General features: G+C 46.8%; 1 protein-coding gene across 1 annotated transcript in view; it reads right to left on the minus strand.

The window, feature by feature from the left end:
* Nucleotides 1-888: 888 nt before the first annotated feature.
* Nucleotides 889-21,910, minus strand: part of LOC138759345 (Golgi apparatus membrane protein TVP23 homolog B-like) — a 35,727-nt gene continuing 14,705 nt past the window's right edge. Inside the window, exons 3-7 of the mRNA XM_069929566.1 lie at nt 13,240-13,384; nt 11,506-11,595; nt 10,912-11,043; nt 9,767-9,895; nt 889-2,531 (exon numbers count right to left, since the gene is read on the minus strand). Coding sequence (XP_069785667.1) covers nt 2,499-2,531; nt 9,767-9,895; nt 10,912-11,043; nt 11,506-11,595; nt 13,240-13,384 — 529 coding nt within the window. The 3' untranslated portion in view covers nt 889-2,498. The remainder of the gene's footprint in view (nt 2,532-9,766; nt 9,896-10,911; nt 11,044-11,505; nt 11,596-13,239; nt 13,385-21,910) is intronic.

Genomic DNA, 21,910 nt, shown 5'->3' on the forward strand with positions numbered 1-21,910 from the left:
TGTCCTACTCCTTGTTGAATGGTGCAGCAGGCAACTAATAGGGCTATGTCCTATTCCTTGCTTCACTCTCCCCACATTCAACTAAATCCACTTCCATCTTCCACAAAAACAAAATCCTGGCCTATCCAAACTCTGCTATACGTCACAGGGCATGGAGTTGCCGATTCTTGACTAGACCAATAACAAATGATGCCTGCTGTCATTGCACAACATTGCCTTGGATATCACATGAAGAATAGTCCTCTGGGAGCAGCTAACACCAATGAATATTTCACCAGTGCAAACATAAAATATAACCGAGGACTGAGGATCACAAAGTGTGGGCTTCAATCTCAATACAAGCATCAACCAAAGAGTTGAAGTCTGCAGTGGCATTAATTAAAAAGACCCAACTTACCTGCCCACAAATGTAGATTCCAAGTGAAAGCTACCGAGATTCTTCCAGCCCTGCATCACTTGAATGATCCTTTGATTTCAAATGTGAAATCCGACTGACTTCATTTGAACTTAACAAGTTATCAAATCAGCTTCAACATCTGAGATGCAAGTACCTTTGGCCATCTTATAGAAATCCCAGCAATCACAAAGATCCTGAAATATAGGCAACCCCAGTCATGACCAGAACAAACTCGAGGTTAAAATTAGGGCTTGAAATTTTTGGAACCATTAAACTATTAGTGATCTCTGCAAACAATATGATTTTTGTGTTACCTTGATAATGCTCATATTGGCGATTCATTTGATGTTTACCATGTATTTTTGTTTCTAAAATGCATATTTTGTGCACAAAATACTGATCAATTGCATTTTTGAATAATAGATTAAGTTGGTCTATTTTATAATTAGGTATCAAAGAGGGAAATTAAAAAAAAAACAAAGCTTCACCTCTGAATGTTAAGATTTTTATTGTCATCAACAAATTTGTTGCAACTTATTATGGAAGCCAAAAATTGTATGTACCCTTTTGCAAAATAGTAATATAAACGATCTCCAAAGTGAGTCCCCCCCCCTCAAAATTTCAAGCCCTAGCTATTACGTCTTGACTATTATCTACAACAGTGCAATTGTGATCAGAACTTCATAAAATTTGGCAGTTTTAGTTATGACCTCATTTCCTTTTATGAAATATTAATATTTTTCTACATTTCAAAATAATGCTTCTGTTCAATTTATAATTGTACAGACATCACATTTTTACCATCTGGTACAAGTTATGGACTTCATTGTGATAAGGGTCTCGTGATAAGATCCTCGGTTTTAAATTATGCCTTTTATTCTGTTTACATTTTATGGAACAAAGTTGAAAACAATCTTAAAAACAGGAATTGATTTCTGTGTTTGATTGTATGACAAAAAAAAAATCTCCCATCGCAGAAATTTCATGCAAAAATATCAGTGTTTCCCCACAGTGGAAACTTCAGGCAACATCTCGCACTGTCTGTAAGGAGTTTGTATGTTCTCCCTACGTCTGCGTGGGGGCTCTAGTTTCCTCCCAACGTTTGAAAAACGTACCAGAACTGTAGGTTAATGGGGTGTAAATTGGGCAGCACGAACTCGTGGGCCGAAGTGGCCTGTTACCGTGCTGTTATGTCTAAATTTTTTAAAAATTTAATAATCAGAAACTGGGGTGCAAACTGTAGCCAAAAAAGTAAGACGTAAATATAAACCTACCTTTGCAATCTGCTGCAAATTTGATGAAGATGTTTAGATTGACTCAATAATTTTAAAGTTAAATAATTTCATACCTTTATAAAATAAAATCCAAATATTCAACATCAACCTCTTAAAATGCTGCACGATAGTTTATTTTGACTGAGCATTTGGTCGTCACCTGCACACTAGGTATTATGACGGGAACTTGGTGAGACTTAATTCAGCAAGTAAATCTTCACCGCTTCAAGTACCCTTCCCAAATTCTATTTTAATATTTCCAAAACATTAAGTCTATATAAAAGTAAATGTTACCCTCTTTATTGAGTTCACAATCTGACAGATTGTGTTGAAACATGAATTTATTGCTCTACTTTATAAACATTGAATGGTGTTTAGTGAAGTTTAAAAGATCTTTGCAGAAAATGTTTCACAGATCTTTCACTACACTAGCATTTTAAGATCATCTCCCTTCAACAGCATCAGTTTTCAGTTTATTATTAAAGGTTTATACATTAGAGATCCAACTTGCTGTCAACCCTTCCTCTGTCTCCACCCCAAGAACAATTGCACCAGTTTATCAATGTGGAAAGGTCTAAAGCTAAATTTTGCATCAAAGATTCATTTCAAGCTCAATCACACACATTTGGTTTTAAGTTGACAGACAATAACAGCTAATCTATCAGTAATTAATAAGAAAGTTACAAATTATAGGACAATTACAATTATTTCCAGCTGGGCCCTTGAACGTGAAGGAAAACATCTGAAATTTGCTAGTGTCAAAAATCAATAGTTGTTCACAGTACAGAAAATATGTCGAGTTTATTTTCCAAAATTTATTTCCTCTTTTACGATTCTGTATTCTCTTCTCTTTTCGTTGCCTGTAATAATAAACAAGAAGTGAATTCTATCATGAATGCTCTGACTGGTTTCATTCTTCTTCTCAAACACAGTGATGTCTTTATAGAACTGAGCCCACCTCGTGGCTTTATTGTATTTTTAGAATATCGTATAAAGCTGCTTTAATGACCAAGATGGTAACCAAGCATTATTCGATGCAACTGATTAGACACAGCCTGTACCCCACTCTCTGCAACATTAATCCATTTACTACTTGATTTAATCAAGGTACTTTCATGCTTGAATTAACTGAAATCCATTTCATTCTTTTAATTTCACTTACTTTATAGTTCATTGAAACAAAATGAAAATATTTGCAAGACCACTCAACATCAATATACATTATGAATCATTAAAAGCTTCTTTGCATTGTGTAATAAAGACCCAACTCAAGCTCCCATTTGATTCTTCTATCCGGTGGCAAGTCACTCAAACTTGATGCAAATAGATAACCAATACATGAAGGTGAACAACAAATGACAAGGTAGCTTGAGCCAGCAAAGAGGAAGGTGCTGCATTAGGCCCGGGGAAATCAATTAGACAGCAGATCAGTGGGATGCCAGACATTGTGGATGGTAAGATGTTGTTTGGCTGGTGGTAGAAGTAGGGAGACTAGGGCCTTGCTTAGAAGTTTGTTGGAGCAGAGTTGGTCCAAAACATGATCACCACCCCCAGAACCAGCAAGGATATCAAGACCAAGCAGAATGAATGGCTGACCAGCAGCAGGAATGGTCACCAAGAATACTTCCTAAACAAGGCCCACTTGGAAAATAATAGTAAGGTCATGCTCAAACACAGGCCCATGTAAAATTCCGATCAATTCTGAAGCAGTGGAACTCAAGAACATTAAAATGCCAGTCCTGCCCATCCTGCAACCAAATCTCACAGGATATATAGATATTTGGACAGTCATGGGCTGATTAAGGATAGCCAGCATGGCTTTGTGCATGACAGGTCAAGGAGGTGACCAAGAAGGTAGATGAAGATGCTGTCTACATGGGACGTCAATGTGTGCTGCAAACCATTTGTTATCACTGTATAATGTTGAACTTCCCCGACTACAGCACTATACATGATAAATCACACATTTACATTAATGATCAGCATTCCTGATTACACTGGTTTGCTGTTTTACCAATTCTTTTGTGATCAGCTGATGAAAAGGATAAATATTATTCACCTCGCTGCTCCACAAAAGTCATAAATACAACTAGATCATTGAACTTTTGTCAATAAAATTTAAAGATGCCTTGTGCATTCCCTGGGATGGAGAGAACAACCCTCTTCCTGTGTCTGGTACATTAATGGACTGAAGTTGTGGCATATTTCTAAATATACTCCGTATTTGACACCTTGAAAATGCCAACTGTTGGTATTTAGGCCAAAACGATAATGAATTTCCTATAGTTTGTGGGGTCCACTATAAATTAACCTATTTCAGAATCTGGAGAGATGTAAATAATAATTTTTTTACCATTTTAAATGTCAGTTAGCCATCAGCTGTAGGCACACTAAAAAGATTCCACTGCTCTATTCAGAAAACAGACCTATCCCCATGTCTGGTCAATCCTGAAAGTTCAAGCAGCGGCAGCAGTGGAGGTGAACAGCGACAGTGTACGAGGCGGAGGAGGAGGGGAACAGCCACAGCGGGCAAGGTGGAGTGGAATGGTCTGCATGAGAAGAGTGGCACAGAGCCCATGCAGCGAAGACCAGACCAGCGAGACCAAGTCTAATTTTGTTGTAGAATATAAGAGTTATAAAATATTAGAAATAGGATTGCCGGTAGCATAATCACTATTTCCTGTGATCTCCTGGAGATTTGCTCGGTTGCCACTAGAGTCAGGGAGGAATTTCCCAGTTTCTTTTTCCCTGTAATTAGCCACAGGTTTTTACATTTTTTTGCCTCCTCCAGGAGCAACACTACCAGCATAGTACGTAGAGAGTGGTGGTGATAGAAAGTGAGAGAGAGAGAGAGAGAGAGAGAGAGAGAGAGGGCAATGGAATGCTCCTCTAGTATGATGTGGATTGTTAGGGAAGTCAGTAGCCTGATGACAAGCCATGTTGAGGCTTTGGAGTAGGCAGTGGATAAACTCTGAGGCATCTGGGAGGCAGAGGGTGTGATAGAAAGGAGTTACAGGGACACTATTACACCTAGGAGACAAGCGGAGGATAGTTGGGTTGCAGTTAGGAGAGAGGTACAGCAGGGCCCCCTGGTGGGCATCCCCTGAAAATCAAGTACATTGTTTTGAACACTGTTGAAGGGGATGACCTACCAGGTACATGCCACGGCAATCAGATCTCTGGCACAGAGTCTGATGCTGTGGCTAAGGAGGGAATGGGGAAAAATAAGTGGGCTGTAGTGATAGGGGATACCATAGTTAGGAAGGCAGATGAGAGGTTTTATGGAGGAGATCATGAATCCCACAGGTATGTTGTCTCCCAGGTGCCAGGGTCTGGGATATCTCCGATCAAGTTCACGACATTCTTAGGTGGGAGGGTGATCAGCCAGATGTTGTGGTCCACCTAAGGTCCAATGGCATAGGTAGAAAGGGTGAGGAGGTCCTGCAAGGAGAGTTCAGGAAGTTAGGCACTACCTTGAAGAAGAGGACTTCCAGGGTAGTGACCTCAAGATTGTTTCCCGTGGAATAAGAGGAACATTAGATGCACTGCCCCCAAATCATGGACTATTCACTCTTCTCCCATCAGGCAGACACTATAGGAGCCTTCGATCAGTAACAACAGGCTCAAGAGGAGCTTTTTTTAAAAAATATAAACGAAGCTGTGACTATGTTGAACAAGGAATCACAGTGCTGAGAGGTACTGCACTCATATTGTAAAATCAGTACTTTTTAACAGTCCGTTGTAGAATAGTTTTCTGTTGGCTTTAACTGCACATGTAATGTATATAGCACTATTTTTCAACTTCCGATCAATGCTGATTGTATTTTGTTGGCTGGTTTACTAGTACAATGGCAATAAAGTGAACCATCATCATCAGGCAACTTAACACATGGCTGCAGACATGGTGTAGAAGGGAGGGCTTCAAGTTTCTAAATCAATGGGCTGTGTTCTAGAGAAGATGGGATCTGTACCGACAGGATGGATGCATCTGAGCTGGAAGGGGATATATATCCTTGTGGCAGGTTTGTTAGTTTTGACCCGATGAGTTTAAATTAGATTTGCAGAGGGAGGGAAACCAGTATGTAAGAGCATTTTGTGAAGGAGGAGGAGGATAAAGGTCACGTGAGGGCTGCAAGAATAGACAGAAATCATAGGTTTGTAGGTGTTAGAAATTTTCTCAGGTGTATTTATTTTAATGAAAGAAATATTGTTAGAAAGGCTGACAAGCTTAGGGCTTGGATTATGATATTATTGCTATTAGTGAGATTTGGTTGCAGGATGGGTAGGACTGACATCTTAATGTTTTTGAGTTCCACTGCTTCAGAGGGGGAGGGATGAAAGGGAGAGGAGTGGCATTGCTAGTCAGAGAAAAAATCTGTTGTGCCAAGTCAGGACAACTAGGAGGACATCTACAGAGGGCAGATGGGTAGAATTGAGGAATGGGAAAGGAGTGACCACACTGATAAGGTTGTATTATAGACCAACTTAATAGTCAGAGGATTGGAGGGGCAAATCTGTAGAGAGATAGCAGACCAATGTAAGAAGCAGAACATTGTGACAGTAGGAGACTTTCACTTTCCAAATATTGACTGGAACTTCCATACTGTAAAAGAGCTGGATGGCTTGGAGTTTGTGAAATGTGTTCAGAAAGTTTTCTAAATCAATATGTAGAGGTACCAACAAGAGAGGATGCAGGACTTGATCTCCTATTAGGGAACAAGGCATGTCAGGTGACAGATGTATGTGTAGGTGTACATTTTGGGTCCAGTGACCATAATGTCATTAACTTCAAGTTATTTATGGAAAAGGATAAGTCTGGTGCTCATGTTGGGATTCTACATTGGAAGAAGGCAAATTTTGTGGCAATTAGAAAGGATCTAGGAGCAGATAGGGATATGTTGATTTATGGCAAGGGTGTGTTAGATTTTCAAGGAATATTGGCGATCTGATTAAGAAAAAGAGGGACATGTATAGCAAGTATAAGCAACAAGGAGCTAATGAGGTACTTGAAGAGCACAAAAAAAGCAAGAAAATACTCAAGAAATATATCAGGAAGGCGAAAAGATACGAGGTTGCTCTGGCAGATAATATGAAGGTAAACTCAAAGGGTTTCTACAAGTATATTAAGAGTGAAAGGATAATAAGGGACAAAATTGGTCCCCCAGAGGATCAGGGTGGTCAACTATATGTGGAGTCTCTAGTGATAGGGAAATCTTAAACAGTTTTTTTTTTGCATCAGTATTTACTCAGGAAACTGAAATAGTGCAGAAGGAAGGAAGGGGAACAAAGAGAAGGGTCATGGAACAGATGGAGATTAAGGAAGAAGTGCTTGCTGCCTTACAGCAAATAAAGGTAGATGAATCACCTGGGCCAAATATGATATTCCCTTGATGGAGTCTAGTGTAGAAATGTCAGGGGCCCTGACTGATACATTCAAAATCTTTAGCCACGGCTGAGGGGCCAGAAGATTGGAAGGTAGTCATGTTGCCCATTGTTTAAAAAGGGCTCTAAAAATAAACCAGGTAATTATAGGCTAGTGAGCCTGACATCAGCAGTGGGTAAATTATTGGAAGGAGTTTTGAGAGACAGGATGTATAGATATTTGGACAGTCATGGGCTGATTAAGGATAGCCAGCATGGCTTTGTGCATGACAGGTCAAGGAGGTGACCAAGAAGGTAGATGAAGATGCTGTCTGCATGGACTTTAGTAAAGTCTATCACAAGGTCCCACATGGGAGGTTAGTTTAGGTTATGACACTTGGTATTCAAGGAGAGGTTGTAAACTGGATTTGAAATTGGCTGTGTGGGAGAAAACAGAGGGTGGTAGTGGATGGTTGTTTCTTAGATTGGAGGCCTGTGACTAGTAGTGTGCTTCAGGGATCTGTGTGGGGACCATTGTTGTTTGTTGTATATATCAGTGATCTGGATGAAAATGTGGTAAATTGGATAGGTAAGTTTGCTGATTACACAAAGATAGGAGGTGTTGTGGAGTCTGATGGAAATTTTCAAAGCTTGCAGAGGGATCTGGATCAGGTAGGAGAATGGGCCAAAAAAAAAAATGACTGATGGAGTGTGTGCTTTTTTGAAGGGCAAATCAAGGTAGGAGATTATACAGTAAATGATAAGGCACTGAAGAGTGCAGAGGAACAGAGAGATCTGGGAATACAAAAACATTATTCCCTGAAAGTGGTGTCACATGTGGACAGGATTGTAAAGAAAGCTTTTGGTATCTTGGCCTTTATAAATCAAAGCTTTGAGTGTAGAGGTTGGGATGTAATGTTGAAGTTGTTTAAGACCTTGGTGAGGCCAAATTTGGAATACTGTGTGCAGTTCTGGGTGCCTAATGACAGGAAGGATATCAATAAGATTGAAAGGGTGCAGTGAAGATTTACGAGGATGTTGCCGGATCTTCAGGAGATGAGTTACAGGGAAATATTAAACAGGTTAGGACTTTATTTTTGGGGGAGATAAATATGAGAGGTCATTGTTTAAAGCTGATGGCGGAAAGGTTGAAAGGAGAACATTAGGGGGAAGTTCTTCACTCAGAGTGGTGGGAGTGTGGAATGAGCTGCCATCTGATATGGTAAATGCGGGCTCAATCATGTGTTTTAAGAATAAATTGGATAGGTACATGAATGGGAGAGACTTGGAGGGTTATAGAATGGGAGCAGATCAGTAGGACTGGGGATATGATGGTCGGCACAGACTAGACAAGCTGAATGACCTGTTTTCTGTGCTATAGCGTTCTATGATTCTATGGTTCAATAACAAATTCTTGCCCATAACTTCTTTCATGTTTGCTAGGGTTCTATGTGAATTCACTAACTGGCACAAAATGATGGCATTTCAAAATGCACTGTGAAGCAATTAAATATTCTGAAGCCATAGGAGGCTCCTGCATAATTTCACACTTTTCTTCACTTTTAACACTTGGATGATTCCAGTGGATAAACTGACATAAAAATTAAATGACGGTTTTTTTGCAAGTCACACAAACAATAGTGTAGCAGTCTCAACAATGCAAATCATTCAGACATGTAGCACGAGTAATGCAGGTACACAATCCTTTATCCGGACATCTAAAATCCGGAAAGATCCAAAATCCAGCAAGTGGGGAGAGAGACGGCAGTGCGAGTCGGGCGGGTGAGGGGGTGGGAGACACCAGCGCGACTGGAAGGAGGTGGGGGTGAATACAGAAGCACAATTCAGGTGGGCTTAAATCTGGCTTTCCGAAATCTGGAAAAATCCAAAATTCGGAACACTCTGTCCCCCAAGGGTTTTGGATAAAGGATTGTGTACCTGTACCAATAAAATCAATTTGATTCTAAAACATCTTAAAATTTCTGGGGCCCTGTGCTGGTTCAATGCTTGCTCCTCTGGAGTCTGCAACCACTCCTAGTATTCTCCCTAACACAGTTGCCGCCATCTTGGGCACAGACCTCCAGAGTTGCAGGATTTTATAATAAACACTGTTGGCACCTTTAACAGGCTGTATAAAGCCTGTCGGGAGCCATCAGCATTAGGACCAAGCAGTAGGATCCTGCAGAGCACCCCAGCACTGTCATTGCAGCACTTCCTGGAGTGCTGCCATAGTTTTTTTTAAATATAACCTGATCTCTGATCTGGCCCACCAAGTCCAAAAGACAGGCAGATGGGCTTGGGAGGAGAGGAAGGATGGATGGAACTGAAGAAGTAGGCAGATCATTTTAAATTGTAAGGTTGAAAATTTGGCTCCTCCATGCTCACTGAGGATCCACACGATCCAGATTCAAACCTACAATATCCAAATAATGATGGTGAATCATTAATGATATTTACAATGTCCCAACTATAATATATATTGGTTACACATTAACTGCATTAGATACACTTCAAAATTGGAGGTTTGTCATTCATCAAAACAACCAAGCACATTTGCTGCACATAGATTACAGCTCTGCAAAAATCTGCCAAATTAACAACCAATTAATTCAAGAAAAAACAACTATGCCATGATTTAAGCAAGATGGAGCATACTTTCCAAAGTATAAAAATGTGTTGTAAAATGCTCTAAACTTTCAATGCGGTGAAGTGACAGAAGCCTAATTTAACTTACCGTTTTGAAAAACTGGCGGCCCAGGTAGGAGGTAGCCATGCTGGTTAGATTTTTTCCACTTCCTATTTTGCATTTAATATAACCATACAGATTAGACCCTTGAAGTGTTACACCCAAGATAACCACAGCCTGTTGCAAAGAAAATAGTAAGAACCCTTTAAAAACAATGGAAACAAAAATCAATCTCCACCTCAACTAATGTCAAATAACATTATCATTTTAGACAGTTCATGAAAGAGACTTGAACATTTTTCAAGGCACAAATAGAATCTGCATTTATATAGAAATTGCTCAAAATTTGGAAAACATTTATTTTATGCAATGATTATTGAATAATCAATATGATTTTCACAAGAAGACTAATTACAGTACAACTCCGATTATCCAAAATGGTTGGGACCTGCCCTACGTCAGATAAACGGTTTTCTTAGAGGACTGGTCATTATTTTAAAAACAACAAGAGCAAATCATGTATCAAATGTTTAAACAACAACAAACAACAAGGGAAAGCTTTTTGAGCATTAAAATAATGTTTAATTCTCACCAACAAATTGTGGCTGCCGCTGATCACCGATACAAACCCAATGCAGCTACCAATCACCGAAACCGCCATTGCCGATCCCTGACAAGAACCCAACGCTGCCGCTGATCCCCGGGGAGGCTTCCCGGGCTGGTGGAACACCCACTGGTGAGTCGGTGGGCACCTGTCTCCCTGGATGCTGGAGCTCCTGGCGCCGAATCCTCCCCAGGCCTACCACACACGCACACCGGGGAAATAGGCCAAGGGGAGGATTCGGAGTTGGCATCAGCATCTGGTATGCTGAGGACAATAAGGAGGGGAGGGGAGGAGAGGGAACCCCACTGAGACCAAGGTCCCGCTCCTGCCCGGGAGCCCAAGGTCCCCACTCTTGCCTGGGAGGCCAAAAGTAAAGAAGAAATGGAAAAAGGGAAGGGAGGGAGTCACCTGAAACGAGGACAGCCATCGATCTAATTTCACGTCGAATGAATTTTTTTTTTTCCAACCTGTGATGTCAGCTCAGCTCCGTAAAAAATTTGGATAAATGAGGATTTCGGAGAATCTGATTTCGGAAAATCGGGGTTGTACTGTACCAAGATTAAAGCTGTTCAGCAGGTCAAGAACTTACCAGCCATTTCAGTTTAAAGGAAAAGAAAGTACTGAAGATAAAAATGACCCACATGATGGGACAGATGACTAATCCTAGCCAAAAGATTTTGGATTCAGCCTCTGAGGAGATTTTCTTTCCTTTTCTTGAGGGCTATGAAAACCATTAAAAAAAAGACTAAAATTCTATTTTTTTGTTATTTCACGATACTCAATTCAGTGTAACATTTGTCAATGTGATTTAATTAAACATTTAACTAAATATTAGTTACTCATGAAACATTTTAGTTTCTTGTCAACAACTTCCACTTTTAAAAAAAAATTGATTCACCTTGTTCATTTCTGGTCAATTGTTTCCTCATTTTCACAATTCGGACTCCAAAGCAGCACACGCTGACTCTTCTGATCAATAAATGTGTTTGTTTCCACAAAGCAAATTTGATGCCATCAACAGTGCATATCCCACCCATGTACCAGACTCAACAAGAAAGGATGCAGTCAGATGACACCCACTGAACAGCAATTATACCTCCAAGGTTTAAGGAACTGCAGTTTCTCGATCCTAACATTAAAGCTTATTTTGCACTCATTTAAACGAAGAGACAAATAAACATACCTTCTTGGACTCAAAGACCCAATGACTCTTTCCATCGTCATCAACCTGGTTCCACCAACGCAACCCGACCAGTAGCCTGCCAGTGACATTCTGCATCAGAGACAGAAAGAGGGCAAGATAGTCAAGGCAAGAAAGATCAGGTTTTCCATATTCATTCATGCCATACAATTATAATTATATTAACAATACAGATCATAGCATAAATATATTGTTTTTAGCTAAAATATTCACTAATGATTTAAACCCATGGTTTTCAAGCTGCCCTCCCTAAACTCACATTCCACCTTAAGCAATCCCCATGCCATAAGTGCTCTGTGATTAGTAAGGGATTGCTTAAGGTGGGATGTGAGTGGGGAAAAAAGGTGGAGAATCATTGTTCTGGACCCAATTGTTACTGAAATATTTTGCTTGAGAAAAATTGTCATTGGCCCATTACCTTTAGAGTTATGAAACCATGCACATAACGAGTCAATGAGGTACAATTAAAACAATGATTTTCAAACTTTTTTCTTCCCACTCACATACCACCTTAAGCAATCCCTTACTAATCACAGAACACCTACAGCATACGGATTGCTTAAGGTAGAAAGTGAATGGGGGGGGGGGGTTTAAACCGCGGATTTAAAACATTCCATCAATTCAAAAACAAAACACTGAAGAAGATGCAAAGATGCAAGAAATAAAAGCAAAAACTGCCAGTCAGCACTAATGGGAACTCTATATGGAACTAAATATTTGATTACGAGCAGTCAAATGAAAAGCATGGCAGAGAAATAGATCAGATACTGAGCTAGCACTCAGAGGCCTGGACAACAGAACCAAAGTGAAAAATTCCATCAATGCATCTGGGAACTGAACAAATGTGGAATAAAAAGCTGATCCACCAATACAGACCATGAGACTTGTCGCCTGTCAAAAACTTATCTATCTTGGGGAAGAAAATTTGTTGTCCTTACCCAATCTAAAACACTTCAGCCATTTTAATGTACACTGGTACCCCATTTCACACCAGTCCAGAGTGCCAAATTGTGACAATGCTTTTGTTTCTCAACTCAACATTTACCCCACAGTCTCTTAAATATTTACTCTGGCTGTGCTCTCCTGCTCCTCCCTACTACCACTGCCAATGAATAGCCCCACCAGCCAGGGTAGAGAGGCTGCCTCTGAGGGGTACGGGGGTAGTTCAGCAGTGATGTGGACCCTGAGTGATGTGGTGAGTGCAGGCCACGGGTAGGCCCGGCAGCACCTTGTCCTCATGCTGACAGACTGTCGGATCTTCCAGCCATCCTTGTTGCTTCCATCAAGCATGATGAAGCATGATTTTGGCTGAAGAACCTTTCATAGCTCAGATTTCTCTGTGGTGACAAAAAGGGACCGAGTAGAGTTCTGATGGCAAACACAAGAGTAGGGTAGAATGCAGAGTTGCTGTAATAGCGTTGCACTAACCGCTATGCTAACTGGGCGTCGCCTGCTATGCTAACCATGCACCGTGTTTCTGAAGAGAGGACAGACAGACAAATATAAGTCAGTCTCATTGTGTAGAGAAGCAGTGAGAAAGGAAAATCATGTTTTATCAAATAGCCCATTTTCAATGTCTAAAGAAAACTGTTATTAAGTAGTACCCATTGAACACAAAAAAAATTGGACAGATCAAGGCATCTCTTTGTACTCCAGTACAGTAAAATACATTCTACCACTGAACAACTAAATTACGAGGTCCAAAAAGTTACTTACTTTTACAGTCCAGAAGTCACAAGATAGAAGCAAAATTATTGTCACAAAGCAGGCAATAAAGCTACTGCTCAGGAATTCACAAAGAAGGTAGACAACAATTGCACTAATTCGGAAAAACAGATGGAAGAAACACGCCACTGGATGCCTTTTAAAAAAAAAGAAAAATATTTTAGTAAACAAATCTCCACAATTCAAATACATTCATACCACTGCAGCTCAATAGGTGAATGCTAAAAGGTTGCCAGAGGATCATAAAAAGTAGAAAGAGAACGGACAGAAAGGATTATGGAAAAGAATTTAAGGGCTTGATCATTCTAATTGTGTGGTGATTAATTTCCAGGATAAGACAGAACTGAGAGTGTAGACAACTTTAGTAAAACCACAATGCTGGAGAAATTCAGTAGGTCAGTGTACTTTAGATAGCAAAGATACATTACCCACGTTTTAGACTTCATTTTCATTCAGTGAAGACAATCTATTGGATTTATGTGACTGGAGGTAATTACAGGCATAGGTAACGAGAGGCAATGAAAAGATTTGAAAATCCTAAGAATTTTAAGATAAAGGTGTTGCTTAACCAGTGTAGGTCAGGAAGGTGACTGGAAAATGAAATTTCATGGGAATTAAGATGTCAAAATACAACATAATCTTAACTCTTGAGAGGAATAAAGTAACAAGAGTCTGGCCAAGAATGCACTGGCATAGCAAAGCTCACCAGCTTAAATGCTCATTTAACGGTAAGATCATGGAAAATAGTTTTAACCTCAGATGAGATGAAGCAAGATCCGAGTGAGTGAATGTTGTGTTGGTGTTTTATTGAGACGGCACAAGCAATTCAACTCATATCAAATATGACACAAGGTTGCAGTGTGGCTCCATTCAGTCAATCGTCAAGGAGGGCAACAAAGTCAGTAGATAGGACATTGTGCTTGAAAAAGGGCTAACAATTTCATACACATGGAACTCGGCAAAAGTGGAGAAAATGAAAAATAGTTGAACAAATTGATATTACAAAAATAAAATTAACAGGAATATAAATGCAGCAGATTGGATTGATCTCTCTCCCAAAGTCATCCATTCCCAACCCAAGGTTAATCATTGGAGCGAAAAAAACAGGTGTTGGAAATTGAACATGAAAACTGGGAATGCTGGAATATCTCAACAGATCGAGCAATATCAGAAGGGGAGAAAAATAATTGATATTTTACCCAAACACATATCCTGCATAATCCCCACTAGTTCCAATAGTACTTCCAGCATGGGTACATCTTCCCCGCCCTTTCCTTTCAGCATTCTGAGAGGATCTTTCCTCAACTACCCAGTCCCCTCTTCCATTTTCACAAGCATTTCTCTTCTAAATTTAAATTTAAACTTACAGCACAGTTACAGGCCCTTTCGGCCCATGAACCCGTGCCTCCCAATTGACCTACAACCCCCAATACATTTTGAACGGTGGGAGGAAACATGAGCCCACGGGGTAAAAACCACACAGACACAGGGAGAACATACAAACTCCATATAGACAGCACAGGATTCAAATCCCGGTCCCGATCGCTGGTGCTGTAACAGCATTACGCTAGCCACACCACCCCTCATACGTCTTCCTATGCAATGGTAGAAGATGCCTTATCCACCCCATTTTACATCCCCTCTTCTCACCACCCAGCCAACACAAACTGTCCTTCACTGGCATGTTCCGATTTAGTGATGAATTTGCAGTGTGCTTTGCATTTTCCTCCACATGCAAGGAATCAACCAGATTAGGTGACTAAATTGGCTGCAGATTGCAGAATCTGAAGCTAAACACAATCTGATAGAGGAACTCAGTGGGTCCAGCAACAGTTTTGATGAAGCTGCTCGACCCGCTGAGTTCTTCCAGCATACTGTGCTGAGCTTCAGATTAGGTAACTATTTTGCAGATCACCTCCATTCAATCAGCAAGTGCAGCATCTGAGCTTCCAGTTGCCAGTTACTTCAGTTCTCCCTCCTCTCTCTGTCTTCTATCTCCTCTGTTGTTCTAACAATGCCCAGCGTATGCTTGAAAAACAACCACTTCATCTTCTCCAACAATGTCCAGTGTAAACTTGAGGAACACCCCCCTGGGATTTAATAATGTGTCACCATTTCAGGCAAACATCTTTTTCTCCCCCCCACCCCGCTCCTCCTCACAGATCTAGCTATTTCTGTCTATTTTAATTTGCTGCTTTTTAAATTGCTACTGTGCCCCAACTGACAGTATTTAAAGTAATTGTGGCCAGAACAGCTTTGATCTTTTCCCTATCACAGACATTTCTTGTTCCCTGTACTCTGCCCCTCTCTGCAACATAAAACACATTTGTTTTCTCACTTTTCAATTTCTGATGAAAGGTCATCAACCTAACCATCAGTTGTTTCTCTCTCCACTGGTGATGCTTCTAAAGTTTGCTAATTTATATTTCAAGAATAAACAGGGCAATTTTAAAGCATTTTTAAAAATATTTAACAAACCTAAAATTTGTATCATCTATCTATCATGAATATAGATTATATATCCCTGATGAATATTCTTTTGCATTGGTTACATAATGAAGCAGTAGCAGGTACTTGGTTGCACTGGGTATATAAAATAGCTAGATTTCTTCCAAATACAGCATGGGACACAAGGACTGGGCAAATGGCAAATTAAAGAACATGAATTGAAATCACCCTCTCACTCGCTTAATCTATGTTTGGACCAATTGTGGAATTTGCTGTTTTATTAAATTTGGATATACTTTAAGATGACCAAGACAGTCACATTTTTTAAAAATTCAAAAGTATAAATTATTGCAAAATAAGATGACTAAGTGAGATATCCATTAATCAAGATTAAAATGGAAAAATAATTTGGATATTTATTGTAACTGAGCAAAATGATAGTATGACATAGATTATTAAGATTAGGTATAGGTTGGTTCATTATAATTTTTTTACAATTATATTTAACTCTTCAGAAATAGAGAAACAATTTGATTTCTTCAGATTTACACACCCACCCTACCCACATTCTACATGTGCACCCACCCAGCTCCTACACATACACCTTCCCCTCCCACAAACACAACACCCCTCGCTACCCCAACACACCTCTCCCCCACCACACACACACACATCTCCCCTTCCCCCACACACCTCCCCACCCCACACAACCCCCTCCCCTCCCACACAACCCCCTCCTCTCCCCACACAACACCCTCCCCTCCCACTCTCCCACCTCACACACCCCTCCCCTCCCACCTCACACACCCCTCCCCTCCCACCACACACACCCCCTCCCTTCCCACCACACACACCCCCTCCCCTCCCACCACACACACCCCCTCCCCTCCCACCTCACAAACCCCTCCCCTCCCACCTCACACACACCCCCTCCCACCACACACACCCCCTCCCACCTCACACACCCCCTCCCACCTCACACCCCCTCCCACCTCACGCACCCCCTCCCACCTCACGCACCCCCTCCCACCTCACGCACCCCCTCCCACCTCACGCACCCCCTCCCACCTCACGCACCCCCTCCCACCTCACGCACCCCCTCCCACCTCACGCACCCCCTCCCCACCTCACGCACCCCCTCCCCACCTCACGCACCCCCTCCCACCTCACGCACCCCCTCCCCTCCCACCTCACACGCACCCCCTCCCACCACACGCACCCCCTCCCACCTCACGCACCCCCTCCCACCTCACGCACCCCCTCCCACCTCACGCACCCCCTCCCACCTCACGCACCCCCTCCCACCTCACGCACCCCCTCCCACCTCACGCACCCCCTCCCACCTCACGCACCCCCTCCCACCTCACGCACCCCCTCCCACCTCACGCACCCCCTCCCACCTCACGCACCCCCTCCCACCTCACGCACCCCCTCCCACCTCACGCACCCCCTCCCACCTCACGCACCCCCTCCCACCTCACGCACCCCCTCCCACCTCACGCACCCCCTCCCACCTCACGCACCCCCTCCCACGTCACGCACCCCCTCCCACCTCACGCACCCCCTCCCACCTCACGCACCCCCTCCCACCTCACGCACCCCCTCCCACCTCACGCACCCCCTCCCACCTCACGCACCCCCTCCCCACCTCACGCACACCCTCCCCACCTCACGCACCCCCTCCCACCTCACACACCCCCTCCCACCTCACACACCCCCTCCCACCTCACACACCCCCTCCCACCTCACACACCCCCTCCCACCTCACACACCCCCTCCCACCCTACACAAACCCCTCCTCTACCCAAACCCCCTCCCACCCCACACAACCCCCTCCCCTCCCACCCCACACAACCCCCTCCCCTCCCACCCCACACAACCCCCTCCCCTCCCACCCCACACAACCCCCTCCCCTCCCACCCCACACAACCCCCTCCCCTCCCACCCCACACAACCCCCTCCCCTCCCACCCCACACAACCCCCTCCCCTCCCCTCCCACCCCACACAACCCCCTCCCCTCCCCTCCCACCCCACACAAACCCATCCTCTCACCAAACCCCCTCCCACCTCACGCACCCCCTCCCACCTCACGCACCCCCTCCCACCTCACGCACCCCCTCCCACCTCACGCACCCCCTCCCACCTCACGCACCCCCTCCCACCTCACGCACCCCCTCCCACCTCACGCACCCCCTCCCACCTCACGCACCCCCTCCCACCTCACGCACCCCCTCCCACCTCACGCACCCCCTCCCACCTCACGCACCCCCTCCCACCTCACGCACCCCCTCCCACCTCACGCACCCCCTCCCACCTCACGCACCCCCTCCCACCTCACGCACCCCCTCCCACCTCACGCACCCCCTCCCACCTCACGCACCCCCTCCCACCTCACGCACCCCCTCCCACCTCACGCACCCCCTCCCACCTCACGCACCCCCTCCCACCTCACGCACCCCCTCCCACCTCACGCACCCCCTCCCCACCTCACGCACCCCCTCCCCACCTCACGCACCCCCTCCCCACCTCACGCACCCCCTCCCCACCTCACGCACCCCCTCCCCACCTCACGCACCCCCTCCCCACCTCACGCACCCCCTCCCCACCTCACGCACCCCCTCCCACCTCACACACCCCTCCCACCTCACACACCCCCTCCCACCCTACACAAACCCCTCCTCTCCCCAAACCCCCTCCCACCCCACACAACCCCCTCCCCTCCCACCCCACACAACCCCCTCCCCTCCCACCCCACACAACCCCCTCCCCTCCCACCCCACACAACCCCCTCCCCTCCCACCCCACACAACCCCCTCCCCTCCCACCCCACACAACCCCCTCCCCTCCCCTCCCCTCCCACCCCACACAACCCCCTCCCCTCCCCTCCCACCCCACACATTCCCCTCCCCTCCCCTCCCACCCCACACAAACCCCTCCCCTCCCCTCCCACCCCACACAAACCCCTCCCCTATCCTCCCACCCTACACAAACCCCTCCTCTCCCCAAACCCCCTCCCACCCCACACAAACCCATCCTCTCACCAAACCCCCTCCCACCCCACACAACCCTCACCCACCCCACACAAACCCCTTCCCACCCCACACAACCCCCTCCCACCCCACACAACCCCCTCCCACCCCACACAACTCCCTCCCACCCCACACAACCCCCTCCCACCCCACACAAACCCCTCCCACCCCACGCAAACCCCTCCCCTATCCTCCCACCCCACGCAAACCCCTCCCACCCCACGCAAACCCCCTCCCACCCCACGCAAACCCCCTCCCACCCCACGCACACCCCCTCCCACCCCACGCACACCCCCTCCCACCCCACGCAAACCCCCTCCCACCCCACGCAAACCCCCTCCCACCCCACGCAAACCCCCTCCCACCCCACGCAAACCCCCTCCCACCCCACGCAAACCCCCTCCCACCCACGCAAACCCCCTCCCACCCCACGCAAACCCCCTCCCACCCCACGCAAACCCCCTCCCACCCCACGCAAACCCCCTCCCACCCCACGCAAACCCCCTCCCACCCCACGCAAACCCCCTCCCACCCCACGCAAACCCCCTCCCACCCCACGCAAACCCCCTCCCACCCCACGCAAACCCCCTCCCACCCCACGCAAACCCCCTCCCACCCCACGCAAACCCCCTCCCACCCCACGCAAACCCCCTCCCACCCCACGCAAACCCCCTCCCACCCCACGCAAACCCCCTCCCACCCCACGCAAACCCCCTCCCACCCCACGCAAACCCCCTCCCACCCCACGCAAACCCCCTCCCACCCCACGCAAACCCCCTCCCACCCCACGCAAACCCCCTCCCACCCCACGCAAACCCCCTCCCACCCCACGCAAACCCCCTCCCACCCCACGCAAACCCCCTCCCACCCCACGCAAACCCCCTCCCACCCCACGCAAACCCACTCCCACCCCACGCAAACCCCCTCCCACCCCACGCAAACCCCCTCCTCTCCCCACTCAACCCCCTCCACTCCCACTCTCCCACCTCACACACCCCCTCCCCTCCCACACAAGCCCCTCCTCTCCCCACACCCCCTCCCCTCCCACACCCCCTCCCCTCCCACACCCCCTCCCCTCCCACACCCCCTCCCCTCCCACACCCCCTCCCCTCCCACACCCCCTCCCCTCCCACACCCCCTCCCCTCCCACACCCCCTCCCCTCCCACACCCCCTCCCCTCCCACACCACCTCCCCTCCCACACCCCCTCCCCTCCCACCTCACGCACCCCCTCCCACCTCACGCACCCCCTCCCACCTCACGCACCCCCTCCCACCTCACGCACCCCCTCCCACCTCACGCACCCCCTCCCACCTCACGCACCCCCTCCCACCTCACGCACCCCCTCCCACCTCACGCACCCCCTCCCACCTCACGCACCCCCTCCCACCTCACGCACCCCCTCCCACCTCACGCACCCCCTCCCACCTCACGCACCCCCTCCCACCTCACGCACCCCCTCCCACCTCACGCACCCCCTCCCACCTCACGCACCCCCTCCCACCTCACGCACCCCCTCCCACCTCACGCACCCCCTCCCACCTCACGCACCCCCTCCCACCTCACGCACCCCCTCCCACCTCACGCACCCCCTCCCACCTCACGCACCCCCTCCCACCTCACGCACCCCCTCCCACCTCACGCACCCCCTCCCACCTCACGCACCCCCTCCCACCTCACGCACCCCCTCCCACCTCACGCACCCCCTCCCACCTCACGCACCCCCTCCCACCTCACGCACCCCCTCCCCACCTCACGCACCCCCTCCCCACCTCACGCACCCCCTCCCCACCTCACGCACCCCCTCCCCACCTCACGCACCCCCTCCCCACCTCACGCACCCCCTCCCACCTCACGCACCCCCTCCCACCTCACACACCCCCTCCCACCCTACACAAACCCCTCCTCTCCCCAAACCCCCTCCCACCCCACACAACCCCCTCCCCTCCCACCCCACACAACCCCCTCCCCTCCCACCCCACACAACCCCCTCCCCTCCCACCCCACACAACCCCCTCCCCTCCCACCCCACACAACCCCCTCCCCTCCCACCCCACACAACCCCCTCCCCTCCCCTCCCCTCCCACCCCACACAACCCCCTCCCCTCCCCTCCCACCCCACACATCCCCCTCCCCTCCCCTCCCACCCCACACAAACCCCTCCCCTATCCTCCTGTGAGAGATGGGAAAATTGACCTAAAATTATGAACATGGAAGAAACTAAAGTTCATCAGTAAAATGGCTGAAACCAGTTCAAACAGGATAAGTTTGGGGCTTAGGATGCAGGAAAGCAGAGTCAGCACGATTAACATAAGAATCTTCTATCCTTTGTGACAAGACCATAGGACTAAGATAAGGAATGGTAAGGTACAATAGAATGTAGGAAGTTGAGGTAGTCTGGATCAGATAAGGGTCTCCTAGCCCTGGACAGAAGTACCAAGTCATACATTTCTAATTAGCTAACCATACACAGATTTATACATATGAAATTAGCCAACCCTAGATAGAATGAGTCAACTCTGCATATCAAGAGACTGTAGCCCAGAGAATCAGGAAGGTGTGAATAAGGACAATGACATGAAGGGACACCGACAGGATACCCCCCCTGGTCCTCCAAGTGTACTGAAACTGCACGTAGGCAGGAAGAATTACCTATGCCAAACCCATCCAGGGGGCAGAAGAATGTAAGGGGGAGGGCATTCTGATACTGAAATTGACTGTATAAAAGTTGGGTGAGCCCCAGTATGTGTGTGTATTCCCAGGGTAAGGGGAAGCACCCAACTTTGCATTGTTGTAGTAATAAATGTTCTTTGTTCTCAATTTTTGTCTCGAGCAATTTCTTTAAAGGTACTTTAATTCCTAACAAATGGGGGCTCGTCCGGGATCACACTCCCTCCACTGACAGAGTACCCCGACGACGAGAGTAGGTGCACCCTGGCTGATTCAGCTGGACTCACGGGCGACGGGTGGCTGGTCAGTGGAAGAAGCGAGTGATATCCGAGAAGAGGCATTGAGAACAAACGGCGGAAGGACGCGCGCTAGAGCAGTACTGCCAGAACTCGGTAAGAGTATTTTACTTGTTCCTAAGTATGGGAATAGCGGGCAGTAGAGATGAGAGTCCTGACACAGGACGTGACCACCAGATAGCTACGTACAGCCCGCTTGGGATGATGTTATCTGAGTGG

The sequence above is a fragment of the Narcine bancroftii genome, chromosome 3 (genome assembly GCF_036971445.1).
Source record: "Narcine bancroftii isolate sNarBan1 chromosome 3, sNarBan1.hap1, whole genome shotgun sequence".
Taxonomy (NCBI): Eukaryota; Metazoa; Chordata; class Chondrichthyes; order Torpediniformes; family Narcinidae; genus Narcine; species Narcine bancroftii.